Raw genomic sequence first — 27,303 nt, 5'->3', positions numbered from 1 at the left:
TTGGATAGCTGTTGTCTATGGCTGTTGGATGTAGTGTGTGTCTGTATTTGTGTGTGCTTGTCTGTGTTCAATATTTTGTGAACGGTAAAGAAAATCTCAAAGAACACTCCTCATTGAGAACACATTCTACCACAGGCATAGAAGTCCACCCAATCCAAGGCAGCTCCTTCTGCTCCAAAGCCTATTTCAACTCTACCTCAACACAGAAAGCAAATCCTCATCTCTCGCTCACTCTCTCTCTCTCCCCTTGTTTGTCAGAGAGTGTAAATTAATCCTTCTCTCCTGCCCCAAAGGGTGTGTGTGTGTTAGGCTTGGGCAGTATAACGTATACCAGGATATTTAGAAATGCAGGGGTAACTTAAGTTAACTATCTAAGATGTGCCAAATAAATTAGCTCCAGTTCAAGGCTACAGCTATGCATTTGGTTTGCTAGCTTAAGATCAATCTTCTTGGTTACAGTGGTGACTATCAATCCCCTCCTGGATAAAGATCCCTTCTGCCTAAATTGTTTTGTACAGAATTGTATTCGTATTTTTATTATATACAGTGTATATATTATGTTTGGAAAGAAATAGCGCCCCTTGCACTGCCCGTAATACCTGTAACGGTATTCCTCCTCCTCTACAACCGAAGAGGAGGAGTAGTGATTGAACCAAGGCGCAGCGGGTTGTGATGACATAATTTTAATAAAACAAGACGGGAAAAACACGAAACGAAACCACTTGAAATAATTAACAAAATAACAAAACAAATGTAGACAAACCTGAACTATACGAACTTACATATAACACTAAGAACGCACGAACAGGGAAAATAGACTACACAAAAGGAACGATGTACAAACAAACCGAACAGTCCCGTATGGTGCGACAAACACTGACACAGGAGACAACCACCCACAACGAACACTGTGAAACAACCTACCTAAATATGACTCTCAATTAGAGGAAACGCCAAACACCTGCCTCTAATTGAGAGCCATACCAGGCAACCCTTAAACCAACATAGAAACAGAAAACATAGACTGCCCACCCAAACTCACGTCCTGACCAACTAACACATACAACAAACTAACAGAAATAGGTCAGGAACGTGACATAACCCCCCCCTTAAGGTGCGAACTCCGGGCGCACCAGCACAAAGTTTAGGGGAGGGTCTGGGTGGGCATCTGACCACGGTGGTGGCTCAGGCTCAGGACGAGGTCCCCACCCCACCATAGTCAATCCCAGTTTGCTAATCCCCCTCAGAATGACCACCCCTCTCTTCCACCCACCTAATATAGGCAACACAAAATAAAGGGACAGCTCCGGGACAAGGTAGCTCAGGACATAGAGGTAGGTGAGAATAGAGAGGTAGATAGAGAGGTAGCTCAGGATAGAGAGGTAGCTCAGAATAGAGGGGCAACTCCGGACTGAAAGGCAGCTCCGGACAGAGAGACAGCTCTGGACTGAGGGGCAGTTCTGGATTAATGGCCGCTCTGGGCTGAGGGGCAGCTCATGACTGGCTGACGGCTCTGGACGCTCATGGCTGGCTGACGGCTCTGGACGCTCATGGCTGGCTGACGGCTCTGGACGCTCATGGCTGGCTGACGGCTCTGGACGCTCATGGCTAGCTGACGGCTCTGGACGCTCATGGCTGGCTGGCGGCTCTGGACGCTCATGGCTGGCTGGCGGCTCTGGCAGATCCTGTCTGGTTGGCGGCTCTGGCAGATCCTGTCTGGTTGGCGGCTCTGGCAGATCCTGTCTGGTTGGCGGCTCTGGCAGATCCTGTCTGGTTGGCGGCTCTGGCAGATCCTGTCTGGTTGGCGGCTCTGGCAGATCCTGACTGACGAATGGCTCTAGCGGCTCCTGACTGACTAACGGCTCTGACGGCTCGGGACAGACGGGCGGCTCTAATGGCTCGGGACAGACGGATGGCTCAGACGGCACTGGGCAGACGGATGGCTCAGACGGCGCTGGGGAGACGGATGGCTCAGATGGCGCTGGGGAGACGGATGGCTCAGATGGCGCTGAGGAGACGGATGGCTCAGACGGCGCTGAGGAGACGGATGGCTCAGATGGCGCTGAGGAGACGGATGGCTCAGATGGCGCTGCGGAGACGGATGGCTCAGACTGATCCTGTCTAGCGGAAGGCTTTGGCTGCTCCTGTCTGGTGGAAGGCTCTAGCGGCTCCTGTCTGGCGGAAGGCTCTAGCGGCTCCAGTCTGGCGGAAGGCTCTGTAGGCTCATGGCAGACGGGCGGCTTTGAAGGCTCAATACAGACGAGCAGTTCATGCGGCGCTTGGCAGACGGACAGTTCAGGCGCCGTTGGGCAGACGGCAGACTCTGGCCGGCTGAGACGCACTGTAGGCCTGGTGCGTGGTGCCGGAACTGGAGGCACCGGACTGGAGACATGCACTTCAAGCCTAGTGCGGGGAGCAGGGACAGGGCACACTGGACTCTCAAAGCGTACTATTTGCCTGGTGCGTGGTACCGGCACTGGTGGCACCGGGCTGAGTGCACGCACATCAGGACGAGTACGGGGAGAAGGAACAGTGTGTACAGGGCTCTGGAGACGCACAGGTGGCTTAGTGCGTGGTGCCGGAACTGGAGGCACTGGGCTGGAGACACGCACCATAGAGAGAGTGCGTGGAGGAGGAACAGGGCTCTGGAAACGCACTGGAAGCCTGGTGCGTGGTGTAGGCACTGGTGGTACTGGGCTGGGGCGGGGAGGTAGTGCAGGAAATACCGGACCGTGCAAGCGTATTGGCTCCCTTGAACACTGAGCCTGCCCAACCTTACCTGGCTGAATGCTCCCCGTCGCCCGACCAGTGCGGGGAGGTGGAATAACCCGCACCGGGCTATGTAGGCGAACCGGGGACACCATGCGTAAGGCTGGTGCCATGTAAGCCGGCCCGAGGAGACGTACTGGTGGCCAGATATGAAGGGCCGGCTTCATGACATTTGGCTCAATGCCCAATCTAGCCCTACCAGTGCGGGGAGGTGGAATAACCCGCACTGGGCTATGCACACGTACAGGAGACACCGTGCGCTCTACTGCGTAACACGGTGTCTGCCCGTACTCCCGCTCTCCACGGTTAGCCTGGGAAGTGGGCGCAGGTCTCCTACCTGCCCTTGGCCCACTACCTCTTAGCCCCCCCCCAAGAAATTTTTGGGTAGTACTCACGGGCTTTTCGGGCTTCCGTGCCAGACGCGTCCCCTCATAATGCCGGTTCCTCTCTCCAGTTTCCTCCGCTCTCCGAGCTGCCTCCAGCTGTTCCCATGGGCGGCGATTCACCTCCACTTTAGCCCATGGTCCTTTTCCTTCCATGATCTCCTCCCAAGACCATAAATCCTGCTTCGTGCGCTGTCCGTTCCTCCCGTTACACCGCTGCTTGGTTCTGGTTATTTGGTGGGTGGTTCTGTAACGGTATTCCTCCTCCTCTACAACCGAAGAGGAGGAGTAGTGATTGAACCAAGGCGCAGCGGGTTGTGATGACATAATTTTAATAAAACAAGACGGGAAAAACACGAAACGAAACCACTTGAAATAATTAACAAAATAACAAAACAAATGTAGACAAACCTGAACTATACGAACTTACATATAACACTAAGAACGCACGAACAGGGAAAATAGACTACACAAAAGGAACGATGTACAAACAAACCGAACAGTCCCGTATGGTGCGACAAACACTGACACAGGAGACAACCACCCACAACGAACACTGTGAAACAACCTACCTAAATATGACTCTCAATTAGAGGAAACGCCAAACACCTGCCTCTAATTGAGAGCCATACCAGGCAACCCTTAAACCAACATAGAAACAGAAAACATAGACTGCCCACCCAAACTCACGTCCTGACCAACTAACACATACAACAAACTAACAGAAATAGGTCAGGAACGTGACAATACCGTATACCCCGTTATGGTACAGGAACGGTATTACGGTATGAAAATCTGGATACCGCCTGTCACGGCTGTCGTAAAAAGAGGACCAAGGTGCAGCGTGGTGAGCGTACATACTTCTTTATTATAAGATGTCGCCAACAAAACAATAAACATCAAAACAAAAACGTGACGCCAACGTAGTGCTCACAGGCAACTATACATGGACAACTACCCACAAATACAGGTGGGAAAAAAGGCTACCTAAGTATGGTTCTCAGAGACAACGATAGACAGCTGCCTCTGATTGAGAACCACACCCGGCCAAACACCAAGAAATACAAATCATAGAAAAAGGAACATAGAATGCCCACCCAAATCACACCCTGACCAAACCAAAATAGAGACATAAAAAGCTCTCTACGGTCAGGGCGTGACACTGCCCAACCCTAGTGTGTGTGTGTGTGTGTGTGTGTGTGTGTGTGTGTGTGTGTGTGTGTGTGTGTGTGTGTGTGTGTGTGTGTGTGTGTGTGTGTGTGTGTGTGTGTGTGTGTGTGTGTGTGTGTGTGTGTGTGTGTGTGTGTGTGTGTGTGTGTGTGTGGCCGCAGACTACTCCTTAAGTTCCACCCTATTGTACATCTCCCCCACTGGCTTTTCATAGGGAGGCAGGGAAAGTAGAAGGTCAAGGTGTGGTGTCTTTAAATGAATAATCCTTTAGAAGACACTCACACACACACACATACACGCTTGGCGTGGGAACCCAATCGAGTAGGGCATCAACATGTGAGGTAGGATACTTTCACATTAGGATTTTGACTGGGCTGGAAGCTGAATAGAGAGAGGGAGTCCCATGACAAAAGTTTGACAGCTCTCTTTTCTGAAGTAGCATGTGGAGACCATGGCCTTTCTCTTTCTGTCTTTACGCTCTCTCTCTCTTTCTTTCTCTCTTTTTCTGTCTTTACTCTCTCTCTCTCTCTCTCTTTCTCTCTCTTTCTCCCACTCTCTTTGTCTCCCTCTCTCTCTCTCTCTCTCCAGTGGAGTAACCTTGCCCTGCTTCTGTCACTGTGATTAGGATGAGTGTGGAGATCAGAGGAAAGAGTGCGGGAAAGAGAGGGTGAACTTGACCAACAGAGAGAGCGAGGAGAGAGGACAGACTTTCCCCCTTTCCCTCTCTTTCTATCTCCCTCCCCCTCTCCCCCCCACACCCCCTCCTTCACTTGTATTTGTTAAAGAGAACCCCCCTGTAAGAGTGAGGTCAAGAGTTTGAGGAGGTAGCTAGTGACATGTCTGCTGGTCATGTGAAGTGGTCTATGATCTATGAACCTGGGACTGTGTTTGCTCAACGTTTCGGCTGCAACAACCTGTAGGGGTGTTCACCATGCACCTTGTGGTACACACACACACACACACACACACACACATTCACATATGTATGGCCAGACACCACAACAGACTGTGAGGTTTCAACATGGTTCCTTTGTAGTTCAATTTTAAGTCCAGATGGACCATCGTCATGTTGATCTGCTTACAGGGCCCCTGGGATCCTGGGCCTAATTCCATATAACTTTGGCCTTGCATTCCAACCCCTGTCCCTTCACCTATCACATCCCCTACCCTTTCACCTCCACCTTACTCCCTATGACATACTCAAATATAGATGAGGGGTATAACTTAAACTCACACTACAATCACGAACACACTACCCGTACAGACACACACATAACTATCACAACCACCTCACTCTTTACAACCCACATCCGTACAGCTCCAAACCCCCTCACCTCTCTCACCCCCTCAAACCCCCCCTCTCTCTCCTCTCACCTCAACCTGGATTCAGGGGTAGATGTAACATAGTAAATGAAAATCCGGGGCACTCAAATGAATATGATGTGTTACTTTTGGTATGGTATGGTGTGTGATCATTTGTGGTTTTCCATCATCCATTTCGTATGATATGTTACAAATAACCATTTGTAGGATATGTTTCGAATTACAATTTGTATGATATTTTACGAATCGCAATTTGTACAATATTTTAAGAATTTGCAATACATATGATATGTTATGAATTCCAATTTGTTGTGGCTAACGTTGGTTAGGTGGCTAACGCTAACATTAGCTAGGTGGCTAATATTAGCAAGGCCAGGGGTTAAGGTTATGGGAAGGGTTAGCTAACATGATAAGTAGTTGCAAAGTAGCTAAAAACAGTAAGTAGTTGCAAATTATCTAAAATGCTAAAGTTGTCCACGGTGAGATTTGAACACGCAACCTCAGAGTTGATAGACGTTCCCATTATAAGCCTACCCATCAATGCCGACCAACCACCCTCCTTTCATTTTTGCCTTCAATAACCTTCTGTTTTATGTAACCATACCAAACGTAACATATACTAATTTGAGTGTCCCGGATTTTTGTTTACTGTGCTACGTCTAGTCTATGAGACCAGGCTGCTCACCTCCCCAGGACGCAACCGACACCCTTTCATCCCTAATCGCATTGAAACGCCATCCCTGACCCTTGACCTCTAGCTAGCCCCTAGCTGGCCCCTAGGAGCCCCTAGCCCAGGACTGCTGCTGGGGTGTTTTAATCCTCTATGAAAGGACCTATATTGCATTGTTCCCTGTCCCAGACGGTCTCAATATTGACTGACTGACAGACTGACTGGCTGTTCATGAGTAGGCTTCGAGTCTGTATGTAGACCTACATACAGAGTTTCTCACATGAGAGGTTGTTTTCTGTCCCGCTCTGGTTTCTGAGAAAGGAGCATACACATTGTTCTGTGAATGGGCTTTGGTATGTGTGAGATGGCTTATGTACTTTATCTATACTAATAGTGTGATGGATTTTAAGTTGTTGTAGGTATTCCAACTAAGCATAACGTGCAAGGACTATTGAGACATACACCTATCTTAAAAGTCCCTGCATTGGTTAACTGTTCATTTTATAATTGATTTTTTTTTAATAAAAAAATTAAAGCACCATGTGGCCTTGCACACAAAGACATGTCTGACATGCTTTTAAGATATGTGCCTGGTGGGTCCCTCAGATCCTCTGGCCTTTTAGTTGTTCCAAAGGTCATGACAAAACATTTTGGCGAGGCTAGCCTTCAGCCACCATGATCCTGACATTTGGAACAGCCTGCTGGAGGATCTGAGGGCCTCAGAAACTGTAGAAACCATTTTAGAAACTGTAGAAACCATGTGCTTTCAGTATCTATTTTATTTATTTTATCCCATTTTATATATCTTATACATTTTCATTTATTTTAATGCATCTCTCAGTCCACTGTTATTAGTATTATTTTTTTACTATTTTAATTTGTCTAACTTTGTTTTACTATTTTAATTTGTCTAACTTTGTTTTACTATTTTAATTTGTCTAGTTTTTATCTTTCTCACCTTTTATTTTATTTAGGACTTTGAAATGCATCCCCTTTCTTTAAGAAATGTGCTTTATAAATAAAGTTCGATGTGATTATTGAAATAGGCAGGGGGAGAAGTTTAAAATGTGTATTCATTTTGAACAAAAGCTGCATTAAGGTTGACGCATGATTGATAAACTATGATAGCAGATCCCATATGTATTCCCCATGTAAGAGCTCTGCTTATCAGATAGTGGTTAGACTGTCCTGGTATGTGGCACCCAGTCTTTTCCTCTCTATTTCTGATCATTTACAATATGTTAAACATGTTGTGTGTTTGTTTCAGTGGGATAATCAAACCCACTACACATCTTGAACAAAAAGCATGGCGGTTGTTTATTCCTCATAACATTTTTCATCGTCATAAGATATTAGTTAGCAGACGTGAATCAAAAACATAGATCAAACACTTATTCTATATTATTCCATTGGTTCAATTGTACCCGGCAAAGAAAATCAAATCAAATGCAGCACTTGAAAGTGTTGTCCTAGAGGTTAAGCCTGGTACTGCATGTGGTTCTCTCTCGCTCTCTCTCTCAATTCAATTCAAAGGGCTTTTTTTTGGCATGGGAAACATGTGTACATTGCCAAAGTAACTGGAATAGGCAATAAAACAAAAGGGAAATAAACAAGGGGAACATGAGTAAACATTACACTCACAAAAGTTTTAAAAGCATATAGACATTTCGAATGTTATATTATGGGCTATGTACAGTGTTGTAAGTGTGCACGTAGTTGAAGTATAAAATGGAAAAGTATTCAGACCCCTTGACTTTTTCCACATTTTGTTAAGTTACAGCCTTATTCCAAAATGTATTAAATAAATAACACACAATACCCCATAACGGCAAAGCGAAAACAGATTTTGGGAAATTTTTGCAAATGTATTGAAAATAAAAAACCGAAATACCTTATTTACACATATATTCATACCCTTTGCTATGAGACTCGAAATTGAGCTCAGGTACATCCTGTTTCCATTGATCATCCTTGAGATGTTTCTACAACTTGATTGGAGTCCACTTGTGGTAAATTCAATTGATTGGACATGATTTGTAAAGGCACACACCTGTCTATATAAGGTCCCACAGTTGACAGTGCATGTCAGAACAAAAACCAAGCCATGAGGTGGAAGGAATTGTCTGTAAAGCTCCGAGACAGGATTGTGTCGAGGCACAGATCTGGGGAAGGGTACCAAAAATTGTCTGCAGCATTGAAGGTCCCCAAGAACACTGTCCTCCATCATTCTTAAATGGAGGAAATATGGAACCACCAAGACTCTTCCTAGAGCTGGCTGCCCAGCCATACTGAACAATCGGGGGAGAAGAGCCTTGGTCAGGGACGTGACCAAGAACTCGTTGGACACTCTGACAGAGCTCTAAAGTGTACCTGTTTTAGCTTTGTCATTACGGGGTATTGTGTGTAGAGTGATGGTGGGAATTAAAAAAATATATACATTTTAGAATAAGTCTGTAACCTAACAAAATGTGGAAAAAGTCAAGGGATCTGAATACTTTCCGAAGGCACTGTAGGTTGTATTTACTATGTTGTTTGTGCTCCACTGGTTGCCCTTTTGTCATGGCAACGGACACAAATCTTACTGCTGTGATTGGACACTGCGGGTCTCTCTATCTCTCCCTCGTGGCTCAGTTGGTAGAGCATTGGGCTTGCATGTAGCTTGCATGGGGCTTGCATGTAGCGTGCATGGGGCTTGCATGGGGCTTGATTCCCACTAAGGCCAACCATATGAAAATGTATTCACGCCTCAAGACGCTTTGGATAAAAGTGTCTGCTTAATGGCATACAGTACATAATGTAATACTAACGGTCTCTCTCTCTCTCTCTCCAGGGAACTACAGGAGAACCGTGTAATGGGTTGGACTGTAGTGGGGGATGCAATTGTAATCCAGAGAAAGGCAGCAGGGTAAGACATGAATACATCTCTATTCTCTCTCCCTCTCACACACATTCACATCTGTGACCGACCCGCTCGATTCGGTCTTATGTACCAACATTTATTATTATTTTTGGATAAAAATAGAGACTTTGATCTAGAAAACCGTATATCATAGACTACAGTTGAGGAACAATGGGAAAGTAATTCTGCTTTTAAAGTTGATAAACTTGTAACCCCGCTTTTGAGAAAATGGTCCTTGAATGTTTTGATACACCTATTGGAGAGCTCTTCTTCACACCCTCTTAAGCTTTAGCCCCACCCATCTCTTTAAGGATTCACATGTGAGGCCATGTGCTAAACAGAGTGAGTATGGTGGTAGTGTATTCAACAACCAACGATTTCAAGACTAAAGGCTGGTTTATACTACGTCTATCGAACATGTCTGTAGAAAGTTGTCGCAGTCACATCATGAACATTCTATTGTCATCCGACATGAAACTTGTCATTGTCATTATGTAAAAGTATAAACACAAAAACAACAGGCTGCATGACGTCAGCAGCCTGGTCATCCAAAATAGCATAACTGGTGTATTTTAACACCAATAAACCTATCCGTTTAAAAATGAATTTAGTATATGTCAACCTAGCAAACCAGGCAACTAAAAGCAACTTTCTAAACTATGTTTTATTTCATTTCAAGCTTGTTAGCTAGCTAGCTAATGTTAAGTTAGCTGGCTAGACAGTTCAAATAATGACCATATGACAGCATCTTAACTTTAGCTAATTTGTGTTCATTATTTCAGGAAAATAAACTCACAACAAGATCATTATTTACAAGTTAATGGCGAGATAATTACAGAAAATAGCTTACGGTTGTGAGTGTGAGTGTGACAAAATAAAAGTAGGACATTCTACTGGAGAATTTTAGAACTTGGACACTGTCTCATTAGCCTAACGTTATATCCTAATTTGACTTTGTTGCAGGTCATGTTGTTCTTCAAATTACCGTCTCTGGTAAACACACGCTATATCAAATCAAATCTATGTTTTTTTGTCACATGCACAGGATACAGAAGGTGTAAACGGTACAGTGAAATGGCTACTTGCATAGTGGGTCTTTTGTTTAAACATGTTAGCTACCTAAACAATGAATAATAATCCCAACTCACAACGTTACTACCCTGCATGAATATGCAGGTAGCTAAAGCTAACCAACTAGGTTCAATGTTATCTAGCTAGCTAATATTAGGTTATAATTAGCAATGCAAATGGCTCTGAGATACGAATAATATTACTACACAGATCATACACGTAACGTTAGCTAGCGAACCAGCCAGCTAGCGTTCTCTAGCTAGCTAACAGTACACTTTAACTTACAATGAAAACAACTTTCTGACAAAATTAGAAACGTATGATATCTGAAAATGTAGCTAGCTAGATTTGAATGGCAAATGAAAGTTCACATGTTCCAGAAGGCATTTCTATAAAACATTTATTTTTACGTTCGAATGGCTCTCCTGTGCAGTAGTGACGCGCGACATACGCCTAGTTTCCTGAAACGAGTCACACATCTATTCTTCCTCTCCTACTACAGGAGGCACTATCTTGGCTTCTCGTCCATATCCACGCATGTCACAATTGTTTATTTAAAAGAAAAATGTTTTATTGTCGCATACACCGGATAGGTACAATCAAATGTGTTTTATGAAGTTCAAAGCAGACCTGGGTCAAATACTTTAAATACTAGAAAGTAGTTGTGGTTCTTGCAAAACAAAGTCAGAAAACACATACTGTTGCATTGAAAGTCTGGTACAGTGCCTTTGGAAAGTATTAAGACTACTTGACTTTTTCCACATTTTGTTATGTTATTTACTTTATTCTAAAATTAATTAAATCGTTTTTCCTCCTCATCAATCTACACACAATACCCCATAATGATAAGCAAAAATAGGTTTTAATAATTTTTTGCAAATTTATTACAAATTAAAAACTGAAATATTACATTTACATAAGTATTCAGACCCTTTACTCAGTACTTTGTTGAAGCACCTTTGGCAGCGGTTACAGCATCTTGGGTATGACGATATAGGCTTGGCACGCCTGTATTTGGGGAGTTTCTCCCATTCCTCTCTGCAGATCCTCTCAAGCTCTGTCAGGTTGGATGGGGAGTGTTGCTGCACAGCTATTTTCAGGTCTCTCCAAAGATGTTCGATCAGGTTCAAGTCCGGGCTCTGGCTGGGCCACTCAAGTACATTCTGAGACTTGTTCAAATCAAAACAAAGTTTATTTGTCACGTGCGCCGAATACAACAGGTGTTGAAATGCTTACTTACAAGCCCTAACCAACAGTGCCATTTTTGAGTAAAAAATAGGTATTAGGTAAACAATATATAAGTAAAGAATTCAAAATTAAAAAGTAAAATGACAGTGAAAATAACAGTAGCGAGGATATATATAGGTGGTACCGGTACAGAGTCAATGTGCGGGGGCACCGGTTAGTCGGGCTGATTGAGGTAATATGTACATGTAGGTATAGTTAAAGTGACTATGCATAGATGACAGAGAGTAGCAGCAGCGTTAAAGAGTGGGTTGGCGGGTGCGGGGTGGCGGGACACAATGCAAATAGTCCGGGTAGCCATTTGGTCACCTATTCAGGAGTCTTATGGCTTGGGGGTAAAAGCTGTTGAGAAGCCTTTTGGTCCTAGACTTGGCGCTCCGGTACCATTTTCCATGCGGTAGCAGAGAGAACAGTCTATGACTGGGGTGGCTGGGGTCTTTGACAATTTTTAGGGCCTTCCTCTGACACCGCCTGGTATAGAGATCCTGGATGGCAGGAAGCTTAGACCCAGTGATGTACTGGGCCGTACGCACTACCCTCTGTAGTGCCTTGCGGTCGGAGGCCGAGCAGTTGCCATACCAGGCAGTGATGCAACCAGTCAGGATGCTCTCGATATTGCAGCTGTAGAACCTTTTGACGATCTGAGGACCCATGACAAATCTTTTCAGTCTCCTGAGGAGGAATAGGTTTTGTCATGCCCTCTTCACAACTGTCTTGGTGTGTTTGTACCATGTTAGTTTGTTGGTGATGTGGACACCAAGGAACCTGAAGCTCTCAACCTGCTCCACTACAGCCCCTTGGATGAGAATGGGGGCGTGCTCGGTCCTCCTTTTCCTGTAGTCCACAATCATCTCCTTTGTCTTGATTACGTTGAGGGATAGGTTACCTTAGTGTTCTTGGGCACAGGGACTATGGTGGTCTGCTTGAAACGTTGGTATTTCAGACACAATCAGGGACATGTTGAAAATGTCAGTGAAGACACCTGCCAGTTGGTCAGCACATGCCCGGTGCACACGTCCTGGTAATCCATCTGGCCCAGCTGCCTTGTGAATGTTGACCTGTTTCAAGGTCTTACTCACATCGGCTACGGAGAGCATGATCACACAGTCGTCCGGAACAGCTGATGCTCTCATGCATGCCTCAGTGTTGCTTGCCTTGAAGTGATTGGGCTCGTCTGGTAAGCTCGTGTCACTGGGCAGCTCGCGGCTGTGCTTCCCTTTTGTAATCTGTAATAGTTTGCAGGCCCTGCCACATCCGACAAGCATCGGAGTCGGTGTAGTACGATTCAATCTTAGTCCTGTATTGGCGCTTTGCCTGTTTGATGGTTCGTCGGAGGGCATAGCGGGATTTCTTATAAGCTGAAGCCACTCCTGCGTTGTCTTGGCTGTGTGCTTAGGGTCGTTGTCCTGTTGGAAGGTGAACCTTTGCCCCAGTCTGTGGTCCTAAGCGCACTGGATCAGGTTTTCATCAAGGGTCTCTCTGTATTTTGCTCCGTTCATCTTTGCCTCGATCCTGACTAGTCTCCCAGTCCCTGCCGCTGAAAATCATCCCCACAGCATGATGTTACCACCACCATGCTTCACCGTAGGGATGGTGCCAGGTTTCCTCACGACGTGACCCTTGGCATTCAGGCCAAAGAGTTCAATCATGGTTTCATCAGACCAGAGAATCTTGTTTCTCATGGTCTGAGAGTCCTTTAGGTGCCTTTTGGCAAACTTCAAGCGAGCTGTCATGTGCCTTTTTACTAAGGAGTGGCTTCCGTCTGGCTACTCTACCGTAAAGGCCTGATTGGTGGAGTGCTGCAGAGATGGTTGTCCTTCTGGAAGTTTCTCCCATCTCCACAGAGGAACTCTAGAGCTCTGTCAGAGTGACCATCGGGTTCTTGGTCACCTGACTGACCAAGGCCCTTCTCCCGGGATTCCTCAGTTTGGCTCGGCGGCCAGCTCTGGGAAGAGCCTTGGTGGTTCCAAAGTTCTTTCATTTAAGAATGATGGAGGCCACTGTGTTCTTGTGTACCTTCAATGCTGCAGACATTTTTTGGTGCCCTTCCCCAGACCTGTGCCGTGACACAATCCTGTCTCTGAGCTCTACAGACAATTCCTTCCACCTCATGGCTTGGTTTTTGCTCTGACATGCACTGTCAACAGTGGGACCTTATATAGACAGGTGTGTGCCTTTCCAAATCATGTTCAATCAATTGAGTTTACCACAGGTGGACTCAAAGTTGTAGAAACATCTCAAGGATGATCAATGGAAGCAGGTCACTTGAGTTCAATTTCGAGTCTTATAGCAAAGGGTCTGAATACTATAAAAAAACAGTTTTTGCTTTTATTATTTATGGGGTATTGTGTGTAGATTTGAGGATTTAAAAAAATCTAATCCATTTTAGAATAAGGCCGTAACGTAACAATAAGTGGAAAAAGTCAAGGGGTCTGAATACTTTCTGAAGGCACTGTGTAAGTGTAACCGATGTGAAATGGCTAGCTAGTTAGCGGTGGTGCGCGCTAATAGCGTTTCAATCGGTGACGTCACTCGCTCTGAGGACCTTGAAGTAGTTGTTCCCCTTGCTCTGCAAGGGCCGCGGCTTTTGTGGCGCGATGGGTAACGATGCTTCGAGGGTGGCTGTTGTTGATGTGTGCAGAGCCCAGATTGGGGCGAGGAGAGAGACGGAAGCAATACTGTTACATTGACGCTGTTGACCCGGATCACTGGTTGCTGCGGAAAAGGAGGTCAAAAGGGGGTGAGTGTAACCGATGTGAAATGGCTAGCTAGTTAGCGGTGGTGTGCGCTAATAGCGTTTAAATCGGGTGACGTCACTCGCTCTGAGACCTGAAGTAGTTGTTCCCCTTGCTCTGCAAGGGCCGAGGCTTTTGTGGCGCGATGGGTAACGATGCTTCGTGGGTGTCAGTTGTTGATGTGTGCAGCCCAGGTTCAAGCCCAGGTAGGGGCGAGGTGAGGTGTTGTCTAAATATTGTAGTCACCTTCAGAAATGACAGCTTTGGTCAAATTACATGTTTTTCGGGCCTCCCGGCTGGCGCAGTGGTCTAGGGCACTGCATCGCTAGCTGTGCCACCAGAGACTCTGGGTTTGTGCCCAGGCTCTGTCGCATCCGGCCGCGCCCGGGAGGTCCGTGGGGCGACGCACAATTGGCCTAGCGTCGTCCGGGTTTGGCCGGTAGGGATATCCTTGTCTCATAAGCGACTCCTGTGGCGGGCCGGGCGCAGTGCACGCTAACCAAGGTCGCCAGGTGCACGGTGTTTCCTCCGACACATTGGTGCGGCTGGCTTCCGGGTTGGATGCGCGCTGTGTTAAGAAGCAGTGCGGCTTGGTTGGGTTGTGTTTCGGAGGACGCATGGCTTTCGACCTTTGTCTCTCCTGAGCCCGTACAGGAGTTGTAGCGATGAGACAAGATAGTAACTACTAACAATTGGATACCGTGAAAAGGGGGGTAAAATTCAAAAAAAATATTTTAAAAAATTACATGTTTTTCTTCTCCAACAAACCTAAACATTAGTTGTGTTGTGTCATATATTAACAGTACATTTTACATTTCAGTCATTCAGCAGGCGCTTTTATCCAGAGCGACTTACAGTTAGTGCATTCAAACAGTTAGTGCATTCATATTTTTTTCCTCAGTAAAGTAGCTATGAGCAACATCAGTGCTAGTGAGAAAAAAAAGTGAAAGGGTTATTTCAAGAAAAGCAAAGGTGTTATGAATGTAATATAGCTTGTGTTTCTTTTTGTCAGATGCACGCACATACACGCATACATACACACTTCAACTCTCCTTTAAAAGCGTGCCTACGCACTAATATCACCGTTATGACCGTTATAGTTCATGAGAGTAAACGAATCAGTCATTCTAAAAAGATAGACATTAGCCAGACATGTTTTGCACACTTACGCAGATTATTACTTTAATACTCTCAGAAAAATATCCTCTGCTGTTGCTGCAATGATGGCTGGTTTATTTTATCTTCTGTCCTCATCTCCACGGTATATAGGAGAGTCCAAGCTCAACAGGTCCTAACAATACCTGTCTAGCTGTCTAGCTGTGTTCAGCCCTTTGCTGAAGTTGATACCTGCAGGCTAGTAATAGTCGTAGTCAATTACCTTACCTGTCCCTGATCTGAGAGAATTAGACACAAACACACACACACAGTGCACACACACATACGAGTGCTCGAGGACTCACGCCCGCACTCACACACACACTATCCCTGCTTCTCACCTGAAGCCACTTGATAACCTTTTAACAACTTGGTCTCATGCAGTGACAATGCCCAGGCTAGACAAATCTGGATGCTGGCCAACAGGAATGTTTCCCTGTGTTTTGGGCTAGGCAGGTCTAGATGTTGGCAAACAGAGATGTTACCCTGTGTTTCTCCCTAAGGCCTGACAGTGGCTCCTTCACCTGCTCTGGCCTCGCTCCAAGCCACTGTTTGTTCTGTCCTGCTACTGCTCCACACCTTGTAGAGTTTGTCTGTCTGTGTCTGTGTCTGTCTGTCTGTCTGTGTGTGCCAGCGATCACTCCCAAATTCTAAATGCCAGAGGGAGGAACACTAGTGGACCCATGCCCCACCCCTATCCAATTTCCACCCCCCCCCCCCCCCCTTCACCCCTACCTACACCCCTGCCCCCCGCCCCTCGTCCCCTAACAAAACATGACCAGATCATGTCCCTGAATTACTTTTGTGCGTCTCAAATGGCACCCTATTCTCTACGCAGTGCACTAAGTTTGACCAGAGCTCTATAGAACCTGGTCAAAAGAAGTGTACTAGATAGGGAATAGAGTGCCATTTGGGACGCAAGCCTGCAACCTCACCTCGCCCTCTTGCCAACAAGAATTGTTTTGATACGGGGGAGGGGATAAAGAAACAAATAAAAAATCTGTTTTACGACGGGTTGATTTGCGATCGGATGAATAGAAGAAAGGAACGTGAGATGTTTAACATGACGTCTAGCGAGTGCTAACTGCTGCTAATGTGTGTGACACTAAGGAGTTTGACATTAAGGCCCTATTCCCACTACGGGATATGAAGGAGAGTCTGAGGAGCCAGGTGGTCGAAAGAGAATTCTACTTTTCACTTCACATTACATCCTTTCCGTACCTTTCGTCGTGGCTGGTAATGCGACATTCTCGGGTCCGCAGCTCAAATGTACGGTAAATATCACAGTAGCCACTAGCCAGTAAGCACAAACTATTTAACAGTTCGAGCAACTTAATTCTTAAACATACTACAATTTTGAATAATGCAACCAAACCATTTTACACTCTCGAATAATGCTAAAATCCACAAGCATGTGCAGAAAATTAAAGAGTTTATTTTCTCGTCCGCACACATTAAACTAGCTGATAATACAGCTATTAGGCCCAGTGCAGTCAAGTACAAAAACAAAACACTGTTGAGATCAAAAGCTACGGCAACAATTTCAGAATGTAACAGGCTGCTACTATTATTTCAGGTAAAACGTAATAAAACAAGTTTAAAAAAAATAATAAGATAATGACTACATTTCAGCTGTTTCGAAAACATTGCTATGCTAAAAAAAAAATACTGTAAGAGTGTTGGCTCAACGAGACAATTCTGTTTACACTGCCCTGCTTCGAGGGGGTGGGGGGGGGCGAGTGTCGTGTTCTACCTCCAGAACAGTGGAGGCTGCTGAAGGGAGGATGGCTCGTAATAATGGCCCGAACGGAGTAAATGGAATGGTATCAAACCCATGGTTTTCATGTGTTTCATACCATTCCAATCACTCCGTTCCATTCCGTCCTCCCCTCAGTAGCCTCCGCTGTTCCGAAGGTAGCGGTCGAGACATGGCAAGTACACAGTGTATGTGTATTGTTAACGGAAAAGTCTAGTATGTGAAGATCCTCTAAGTTAGGGGTGGAGGATATAGCGTTGTAAAATAGCACGGTGTGGGTTCACAACGGCGTCGTGCTGACAGCTACTGTCTACCGCAGAAATTAACCATGTCCTTACCTCGTAGACCACTCAGCTGTCATGTCAGCTAGAAGGGCTCATACCCTCACGTTATCACTCGGCTTCTTACCCCACACAGCGAAGGAACGAGTTCAAGAATAGGATCAGGAACTGGTGATGGAGTGAAAGAATCATGGAAGGGGCAAGAGGATGCGGTGATGCAATGTATGAAAGTGGAGTGGAGACTTCCATCCTGACTCATGTCCTCCGGAAAGATGCCCTAGACTCCTCTCGTGCCAAAACGTTTGTGGTGGTCTGATGTGGTGTGTATAGATCTAGATGAGTTAGATAGGTTCACCTCTCAGGGAGGCTGTTTTCTACGCCTCAAGCCTCGTTCAGACCTTCTCCCTTTGCCAAAGCGGATTATTTATCATTGCCAGTATCTGTATCACGCCCACGATGTATCATGCTAATGTTTTCAACAATTGATGTAAGGTTGAGTCATTTAGGTATGGCTACAGGACAGAACATTGAATTATATGGTCAAGTTCAATAACATGAGTCATTATCTGTGGATTTGACACTTGCAGGCATGGTCCAAAGAAACATTGTAGAAACATATCATGCTAAAGTATTTCCAATTAATTTGGCAGAATACCCACCTCCAGTTGGAACAAGCTGTTTAGCCCAGGGGACAGAGAAAATGTACCTCTCTCTCGCTCTTTCTCTCTGTGTCCCTGTCTATCTCTCTCTCTTTCTTTCTCTATCTCCCTCTCCTCCCCTCTCCCTCTCCTCCCCCCTCTCTCAACCCCCCAATCTCTCTCTCTCTCTTTGATTCTCTATGTTTAGTCTACTCTGACTGAGTGCACCTTTTAGATCAGTTTTGCCTCTCATGGCCTTGATCTATCTGGTTATTTATTCTGTGAGGTGCAGTTATCATTCTATTGGCAAGCTAAAAGACTCCACACACACGCAAACACACACACACACGTTGTTTTTCTAATCCACGAAATAGCTTTTATGTTGTCAGATGAACTGATATCAAAAGTGAATAGTTTTAGCTTCGCCAGTGGGCTGCAAACATCTCACACTCTCTCACACTCGCTCAGTTGGCTCAGACCTACAGTAGGTGTGCTGAGCAGCTGTCGGTGTATGTGTGTTTGTGTGTCTATGTCCATGTCTGTGTCTATTCCAATGTAACCGCCAGAGATTGAGTTGGGTTGGTCTATACAGTACGTGTGTATGCATTAGTCCCCTTGTCCATGTCTGTGCCTCAGCTCCCTAGCGGCTTTCAGCAGTCTGACATACTAGTCTTACCAGCACAAGAACCTACTTACTACCTCTACGGTACCCAGTCTGTATCCAAACAACAATTACCTAAGGGCTGTCTGAGGCAGTACACACACAGTGTGGCTGCAGCCTACACTTACACAGACACACGGATAGAGGCCTTGCAGCAAATAACATAGTGGCGACTATATTACGCTCCACACACACACACACACACACACACACACACACACACTCCCATTGTTTAACGCCAACCCTAAGTGGAGGGTGTTGGTTTGTCTCTGCTCAGTTTTCTCCTGTACCAAAGGCACGTTTTGAGGCATTTGTCTTAACCACAGATCTAGGATCAGATAAGACTACCACAGACTTCAGCCACAATTGGGACTTAACAGGAAAAAAAAGACATGAGATCAGTTTAGGCGGAAATTTAGAAGCACACTTGAGGTAGACGTAGGTATTTAAATTGGAATATATCACCTGAATCATAACCTTAACCATAAGCAAAACTTGCACTGGAAGCATGTTTGAGTGGAGGTTTGTCTTCTAATCTACTGATATAGGATCAGATTAGCCTACCATTATAATAACCATAACCATAAGGGGATGAAATGCCAAACTGACATAAGATCAGTATCTAAGCCCTACAGAGTATCATCCTATTCCATTGGAAGCTATTAACCACATATCTGGGATCAGTTCAGCCTACCAACCAATAACCAAAAGTGGGGATCAGTGTCTCAGGCAAAAGGCATCCTACCTCTACCTCAACCATCCATCTTACTCTCTTAGAAAAAAAGGGTTCCAAAAGGGTTCTTTAGCTGTCCCCATAAGATAACCCCTTTTGGTTTCAGGTAGAACCCCTTTTGGTTCCAGGTAGAAGCCCTTTTAGGGGAACCAGAATAATCAAAAAGGGTTCTCATATGGGGACAGCCGAAGAACCCTTTTAGGCTGTAGATATTAGCTTTTTTTCTAAGAGTGTACACATTGCTTAGCCACCTCGGCCCAAGTTACACCCTCCAAAATGGACACCGTGCCAGCTGCATTATGTCATTCTCCATGTACATTTCCACCTCTACCCTTTGTCTTAGCTGTCTCTGAATCAATGATGCCATACAATACCAGGACGGCACCATCGAGTGATTTCTAATCAGATTATTAACTATAAACGCCTTAATGTAATAAATAATACTGTGACATATTGGAACATGTCCATTTAGAGTCTAGGCTCAGAGGAGGATCAGCTGGCAGGGAAACATATAGACAATAACATCTGTGATAAATGTATACACTGTAGGGCCATAAATCTGGAGATGGGACACACACACTGATATATACAGATACCTCCCCCCCCCTTATCTCAGCCCGATCTCTATCCTAGGCCTATCTACAAGACTAACCCTTAGCTTCTATCCATAGGGGGGGGAAAGCCTCTTACACATGGACACACCAGCAGAGTGGAAGGACTTAGAGTCCTGTAGTTCCTCGAGAGAGAGAGGGGGGATAGGAAGAGAGAGAGAGAAACAATAACATCCGTTTCCACCAGAGGGGAGAGGTCGCGGAGGGACAACGGGATGCTTTGTGTTAAGCATTGCTAACATCAACACCAGGCTTTTATCTGCTTAGGGCCTCGGGCCCCAAGGGACCACACCAAGACCCAGGGCCCTGAAACATATGTCTTCACTTTGGGGAAGAAAGAGAGCGAGAGAGAGAGAGAAATGGAGAGGTAGGAAATTAAACAATGCAAAGCTGTGTGGATTTGAGATCATCAAAGCCTTGTGGCCTTTAGTGCTTCTTTAGTCCAAATCTGTTGCTGATCTTTTACAAATACACAGAGGATCAGTGTAATAGAATGTGTATAGTTGTTACTCTAAAAGTCTTTAAGTGATTAAGCTTACTTCTGCACAGAGCCAGTAGGGGGTTAGGCATGAGAGGATAGTGAACTCCCTCTTCCCCTCTCCCCCTCTTTCTCCATCTTCCTCTGTCCCTCTTGGGCCCCTCGATGAAAGAGTACGTCACCGGACCTCCTGCTTGAACGAATTCCTTACCTTAATCTTATCTCAGAGAGGGAGGGGCGAGATAGAGAGGCAGACAGATAAAGAGACCGATGGGGAGGAGATGAGGGGATGGAGGCGGTAGTGATGATGCTGACGAGCAGATGGAGGGTCTTCTAGACACACACACACAAAAACACACACACACACACACATTGTGACTCTGATTGCACAATGAGCAGATCAGAGCTGGCGCTATGACAACTCTTTGAGCACACTACTCTCTCACTCTCTCCCTCTTCCTATCTCTCTCCCTCTTTCTCACTCCCTCCATCTCTCTCCAAATGTTTTCCAAAGAGGTTTTTTCTTGTCATTATTAGCGGTGTCTACGTTTTGCTGACTGGCCTCCAACTCACAGTCCCGTGTTGAACTCCAAGAGAGAAAGAGAGAGAGAGAGAGAGAGTGTGTGTGTGTGTACGTGTTTAACTATTCTTGTGGGGACCAGAAGACTAGTAAACGAACAGATATTTGACTAACTGGGGACATTTTGTTAGCTCCACAATGTCAAATGCTATTTCTAGGGGGCTCATGGTTAAGGTTAGAATTAGGGTTAGAATTACGTTAGGGGTTAGGGTTAGGATAAGCTGTACAAGACTGTGTGTGTGTGTGTGTGTGTGTGTGTGTGTGTGTGTGTGTGTGTGTGTGTGTGTGTGTGTGTGTGTGTGTGTGTGTGTGTGTGTGTGTGTGTGTGTGTGTGTGTGTGCAACAACCTGCGCCCCTCAACCCTTCTCTCTGAAAAGCATTTTTCTGTTTTATCAGTTCATGATCCACCTCTTCTAACCCAAGCAGAACCTCTAGTTCAGTCTAAACATGAACTAAAGTTTTGTTTAGGCTGACAGCAGGTTGACCTAAACACGTACACACACACCATGAGACGCACACACACTTAGAAATTATGGATGTATAGAATTTGAGCGACTTTTTACCTCCCACAGAGTTGGTCAGACCCACGAACACCGTCCATGCATAGACACAAACACACAGACAGGCTCAGGATGTTTATCAGTTCATCATAACATAGACAAATTGGTGATGATGATAGTGTGTTAGGTGGATACGGGGTTTCCATTCCTTTTAGTCAACTGGCCTTCTTAAAAAAAATGTGTTGCTTCAAAGTGAACTCTGTGACTTTTCTACTTTGTTTCGGCCAAGCGGCCAAGCGGCCAAGCGGGTAAACATAGCTAACATTCCTAAAGATTCATCCCCTGTACAGTGAGTAGGACACTTTGAAGTTCTAGTGCCCTGGCAGGACCAACTCTCACCCATTTGTTTTTATTTAACACATTCTCAGTTACAGGGGAGAGGAGGAGGAGGATAAAGCCATTTGGAAGCTGATGATGATTAGGTGGCCATGATGGTATGAGGGCCAGATTGGGAATTTAGCCAGGACACCGGGGTTAACACCCCTACTCTTACGATAAGTGCCATGGGATCTTTAGTGATCACAGAGAGTCAGGACACCCGTTTAACATCCCATCCTAAAAACTGTACTTACAGGTCAGGCGTACTCAACTTCAGGAGGACTAACTTTGACTTTGAACTGCAACACACACATACCACCTCTCGCTCTCTCTCTTTCTTCTTATCTGCCATCCTCCCTGACTCCCTCCCTTCTCCCCTCCCCTCATGTCCTATCTGACCTTTAACCCCTAGTAGACTGCTGGTCTGTCCGGGCAGGTGTATGGTCGGGTGATAAGTGGTCACCACGACGACGCTGGTCATTAAACTAGAGACAGACAATAGCCGTCTGACAACCTCTCTCTAACCCTTCATTATCCCTCCCGTCATCTTTTCACTCACTATCCCCTATGGTCACCATAGATCAAGTTCGTGAGTTTTTTTGTTCGTATGTGGCATTTCAATGCATTACACTGCCCCCTTCTGGTGAATTCTGTCTCATCCTGACTTAGAACACAGCAGTGCTGATTTGGGATCTGTTTGCCTTTTAGATCACAATGAATAACATTACATGGACCAGCACTCTTACTCTGAGACTCTTGATACACATCTTTAGCTTTGTTCTCATTTCAGAACCTATTTCTATATTCTTATTGTAGAACACTCAGAATCTTGGTTACATGTGTCACACTCAATTACGTCCTATACGATCCCCATCATATGAACTGAAATACAAGGTTTTCATACCACTATTACAAGGTCCATAGAGGGGACATATGGATTTAATAATAAACATATCAAAGAACTGATCTGATCTACGATAGTGGTGATCGCCACCATGATGAGAACCACTTTATAAATGATGAAAGGAATACAAATATTTGTGCTGTTTGATTACATTTTTTCATTCTTTTATGTTTATTATTCTCTCTTTTCTTCAGCAAGGACGTGACTGTCTGGGACTCTGTTATAGAACATGTATTAGAAAATAAAGGAGAGCCGCACACTCTAGGAGCTCAGATGCAAAAATATTTAATTACCAACGTTTCGACAGGCAAGCTGTCTTCATGAAGACAGCTTGCCTGTCGAAACGTTGGTAATTAAATATTTTTGCATCTGAGCTCCTAGAGTGTGCGGCTCTCCTTTATTTTCTAGTTTTCTACTCCGCTAGCCAGCACCTCGCCTACATAGGTGTGCGTTTCTTTTTTCTTCTAGATAGAACATGTATTAACCATCTATTGACGCTCATGTCAAAGCCCACATCAAGTCCAGTCTCAAGTGTGTGTGTGTGTGTGTGTGTGTGTGTGTGTGTGTGTGTGTGTGTGTGTGTGTGTGTGTGTGTGTGTGTGTGTGTGTGTGTGTGTGTGTGTGTGTGTGTGTGTGTGTGTGTGTGTGTGGTGTGTGTGTGTGTCTACACGTGAGAACACATAGACTTTTATCCAGACCTCCAGTGTGATTACTTCTAGAAGTTATAGCATCTAATTTAATCTGTAGTGTACAATCATTTATGCAATTTTCCCCTTTCCACAGAGATTACCCTGCCCTATTTGGCATCAAACTACTCAACCCATTTCTCTCCAATGAAAGGATGTGTTAGGCATGTAGGAGCACATTCCAGTTGATACATAAAAGGCTTTTGAGGTGCCCTCCACCTTTTGTACCAGTGTGTTTGTGGGTAACTAGACCCATATTTCTGTACGGACAGGATATGAGGCATGTAGGTGCACATCTTATTTCATAGAACTAAAAGACTTAAATGAAATTACCTGAAGTCACCTTCTCCAATCAAATCACATTTTATTAGTCACATGTGCCGAATACATCAGGTGTAGTAGACCTTACAGTGAAATGCTTACTTACGAGCCCCTAACCAACAATGCAGTTTTAAAAAATACGGATAAGAATAAGAAATAAAGGTAACAAGTAATTTAAGAGCAGCAGAAAAATAACAATAGCGAGACTATATACAGAGGGGTACCGGTACAGAGTCAATGTGCGGGGGCATCGGTTAGTTGAGGTAATATGTACATGTAGGTAGAGTTATTAAAGTGACTATGCATAGATTATAACAACAGAGAGTAGCAGCGGTGTAAAAGGGGAGGGGCAATGCAAATAGTCTGGGTAGCCATTTTATTAGGTTTTCAGGAGTCTTATGGCTTGAGGGTAGAAGCTGTTTAGAAGTCTCTTGGACCTAGACTTGGCGCTCTGGTACCGCTTGCCGTGTGGTAGCAGAGAGAACAGTCTATGACTAGGGTGGCTGGAGTCTTAGGCAATTTTTAAGGCCTTCCTCTAACATCACCTGGTATAGAGGTCCTGGATGGCAGGAAGTTTGGCCCAGTGATGTACTGGGTCGTTCACACTACCCTCTGTAGTTCCTTGCGGTCAGAGGCCGAGCAGTTGCCATACCAGGCAGGGATGCAACCAGTCAGGATGCTCTCGATGGGTCAGCTGTAGAACCTTTTGAGGATCTGAGGACCCATGCCAAACCTTTTCAGTCTCCTGAGGGGGAATAGGTTTTGTCGTGCCCTCTTCACAACTGTCTTGGTGTGATTGGACTATGTTATTTTGTTGGTGATGTGGACACCAAGGAACTTGAAGCTCTCATCCTGCTCCACTACAGCCCCGTCGATGAGAATGGGGGCGTGCTCGGTCCTCCTTTTCCTGTAGTCCACAATCATCTCATTTGTCTTGATCATGTTGAGGGAGAGGTTGTGGTCCTTGCACCACACGATCAGGTATCTGACCTTCTCCCTATAGGCTGTCTCATCGTTGTCGGTGATCAGGCCTACCACTGTTGTGTCATCAGCAAACTTAATGATGGTGTTGGAGTCGTGCCTGGCCATGCAGTCATGAGTGAACAGGGATTATAGGAGGGGACTAAGAACGCACCCCTGAGGGGCCCCCGTGTTGAGGATCAGCGTGGGGGATGTGTTGTTACCTACCCTTACCACCTGGGGGTGGCCCGTCAGGAAGTCCAGGATCCAGTTGCAGAGGGAGGTGTTTAGTCCCAGTGTCCTTAGCTTAGTGATGAGCTTTGAGGGCACTATGGTGCTGAACGCTGAGCTGTAGTCAATTAATTTTATTCTCACATAGGTGTTCCTTTTGTCCAGGAGGAAAAGGGCAGTGTGGAGTGCAATAGCGATTGCATCATCTGTGGATCTGTTGGTGCGGTGTGCTAATTGGAGTGGGTCTAGGGTTTCTGGGATAATGGTGTTGATGTGAGCCATGACCAGCCTTTCTTAGGCAAAGGCACTATGGTGGTCTGCTTAAAACATATTGGTATTACAGACTCGGACAGGGAGAGGTTGAAAATGTCAGTGAAGACATTTGCAAGTTGGTCAGCGCATGCTCGCAGTAAACATCCTGGTAAATGGTAGGCTGGTAGGCTCGTGTCAATAGGCAGCTCTCGGCTGTGCTTCCCTTTGTAGCCTGTAATGGTTTGCAAGACCTGCCACCGACGAGCTTCAGAGCCGGTGTAATACGATTCGATCTTAGTCCTGTATTGACGCTTTGCCTGTTTCATGTTTCGTCTGAGGGCATAGCGGGATTTCTTATAAGCTTCTGGGTTAGAGTCCTGCTCCTTGAAAGCGGCAGCTCAAGCCTTTAGCTCAGTGCGGATGTTGCCTGTAATCCATGACTTCTGGTTGGGGTATGTACGTATGGTCACTGTGGGGACGACATCATCGATGCACTTATTGATGAAGCCAATGACTGATGTGGTGTACTCTTCAATGCCATTGGAAGAATCCCGGAACATAGTCCAGTCTGTGATAGCAAAACAGTCCTGTAGCTTAGCATCTGCTTCATCTGACCACTTTCTTATTGATCTAGTCTTTGGTGCTTCCTGCTTTAATTTTTGCTTGGAATCAGGAGGATATAATTATGGTCAGATTTGGAGGGCGAGGGAGAGCTTTGTACGCGTCTCTGTATGTGGAATAAAGGTTGTTCGGAGTTTTTTCCCCCTCTGGTTGCACATTTAACATGCTGATAGAAATTTGGTAAAACAAATTTAAGTTTCCCTGCATTAAAGTCCCCGGCTAGTCGGAGCGCTGCCACTTGAGTGAGCGTTTTCTTGTTTGCTTATGGTGGAATACAGCTCATTCAATGCCGCTGTTCTATCCTGCCGGTACACCGTACAACCAACCAGCTGTATGTTGATGGTGTTGTAGTTAAGCCACGACTCTGTGAAGCATAAGATATTACAGTTTTGAATGTCCCGTTGTAGTTTAATCTTGAGCGTAGGTCGTAAATGTTGTTCTCCAAAGATTGCACATTTGCTAGAAGAGTTAAAGGAAGTGGGGGTTTATTCGATCGCCTAAGGCAGCCCGCCCTCTGGCCCCTTTTTCTCCGCCTCCTCTTCATGTAAATCACGGGGATCTGGGCCTTTTCCCGAGAAAGCAGTATATCGTTCGCGTCGGGCTCGTCAGACTCATTCAAATAAAAAAAGGATTCTGCCAGTCCATGGTGAGTAATCACAGTCCTGATGTCCAGAAGTTCTTTTTGGTCATAAGAGACGGTAGCGGCAACATTATGTACAAAAGAAGTTTAAAAAAAGAAGTTACAAACAACGCAAATAAACTAACAAAAAACACAATCAGTTGGGGACACGTAAAACGTCTGCCTTCTTCTCCGGCGCCATTTCCACGCTTTGGGCACACACAATATTCTCACCTGTTGTGCAGTAGTGTACGTTTTTTGGTTTCAAGGCCAGTAGAACTTTGGATATTTCAGAGCAGCATTTCCCGATCCTGTCACTTTTTTGCTAATGATTTTCAGTCTTAACCCCTTTAAGAAATACAAATAAGTGGCTGTAGGTATTTGTTATTCTTGCTCCCAGACATTGTATCACTATGAGCCTGCTCAGAGAGGCTCGTTAGTGTCCCAAATGGCACCCTTTTCCCTCTAAACTGCACTACTATTGACCAGAGCTCTATGCGCCCTCATTTGGAACACATCCTAGGTGTCAGGGGGAGCCGTGTGTTGAGGAGCAATAACACAGAGGAGAACCAGGACAGTGGAGGAGTCCCACGCTTTGGGCACACACAATATTACACACACTTACCCACACTCCCCTGAGCGGGGTATTAACAAAACACACAGGAATCTCAAT

The 27,303-nt window shown here is 45.4% G+C and overlaps 1 protein-coding gene across 1 annotated transcript in view; it reads left to right on the top strand.

The window, feature by feature from the left end:
• Window positions 1–27,303, top strand: part of col4a6 (collagen, type IV, alpha 6) — a 192,651-nt gene that overhangs the window by 101,358 nt on the left and 63,990 nt on the right. The window contains exon 4 of the mRNA XM_038995304.1: window positions 9,146–9,220. Coding sequence (XP_038851232.1) covers window positions 9,146–9,220 — 75 coding nt within the window. The remainder of the gene's footprint in view (window positions 1–9,145; window positions 9,221–27,303) is intronic.

The sequence above is a fragment of the Salvelinus namaycush genome, chromosome 6 (assembly GCF_016432855.1).
Source record: "Salvelinus namaycush isolate Seneca chromosome 6, SaNama_1.0, whole genome shotgun sequence".
Lineage (NCBI taxonomy): Eukaryota > Metazoa > Chordata > Actinopteri > Salmoniformes > Salmonidae > Salvelinus > Salvelinus namaycush.
The sequence above is the reverse complement of the archived record's forward strand: the minus strand, read 5'-3'. Positions and strand labels throughout refer to the sequence as shown.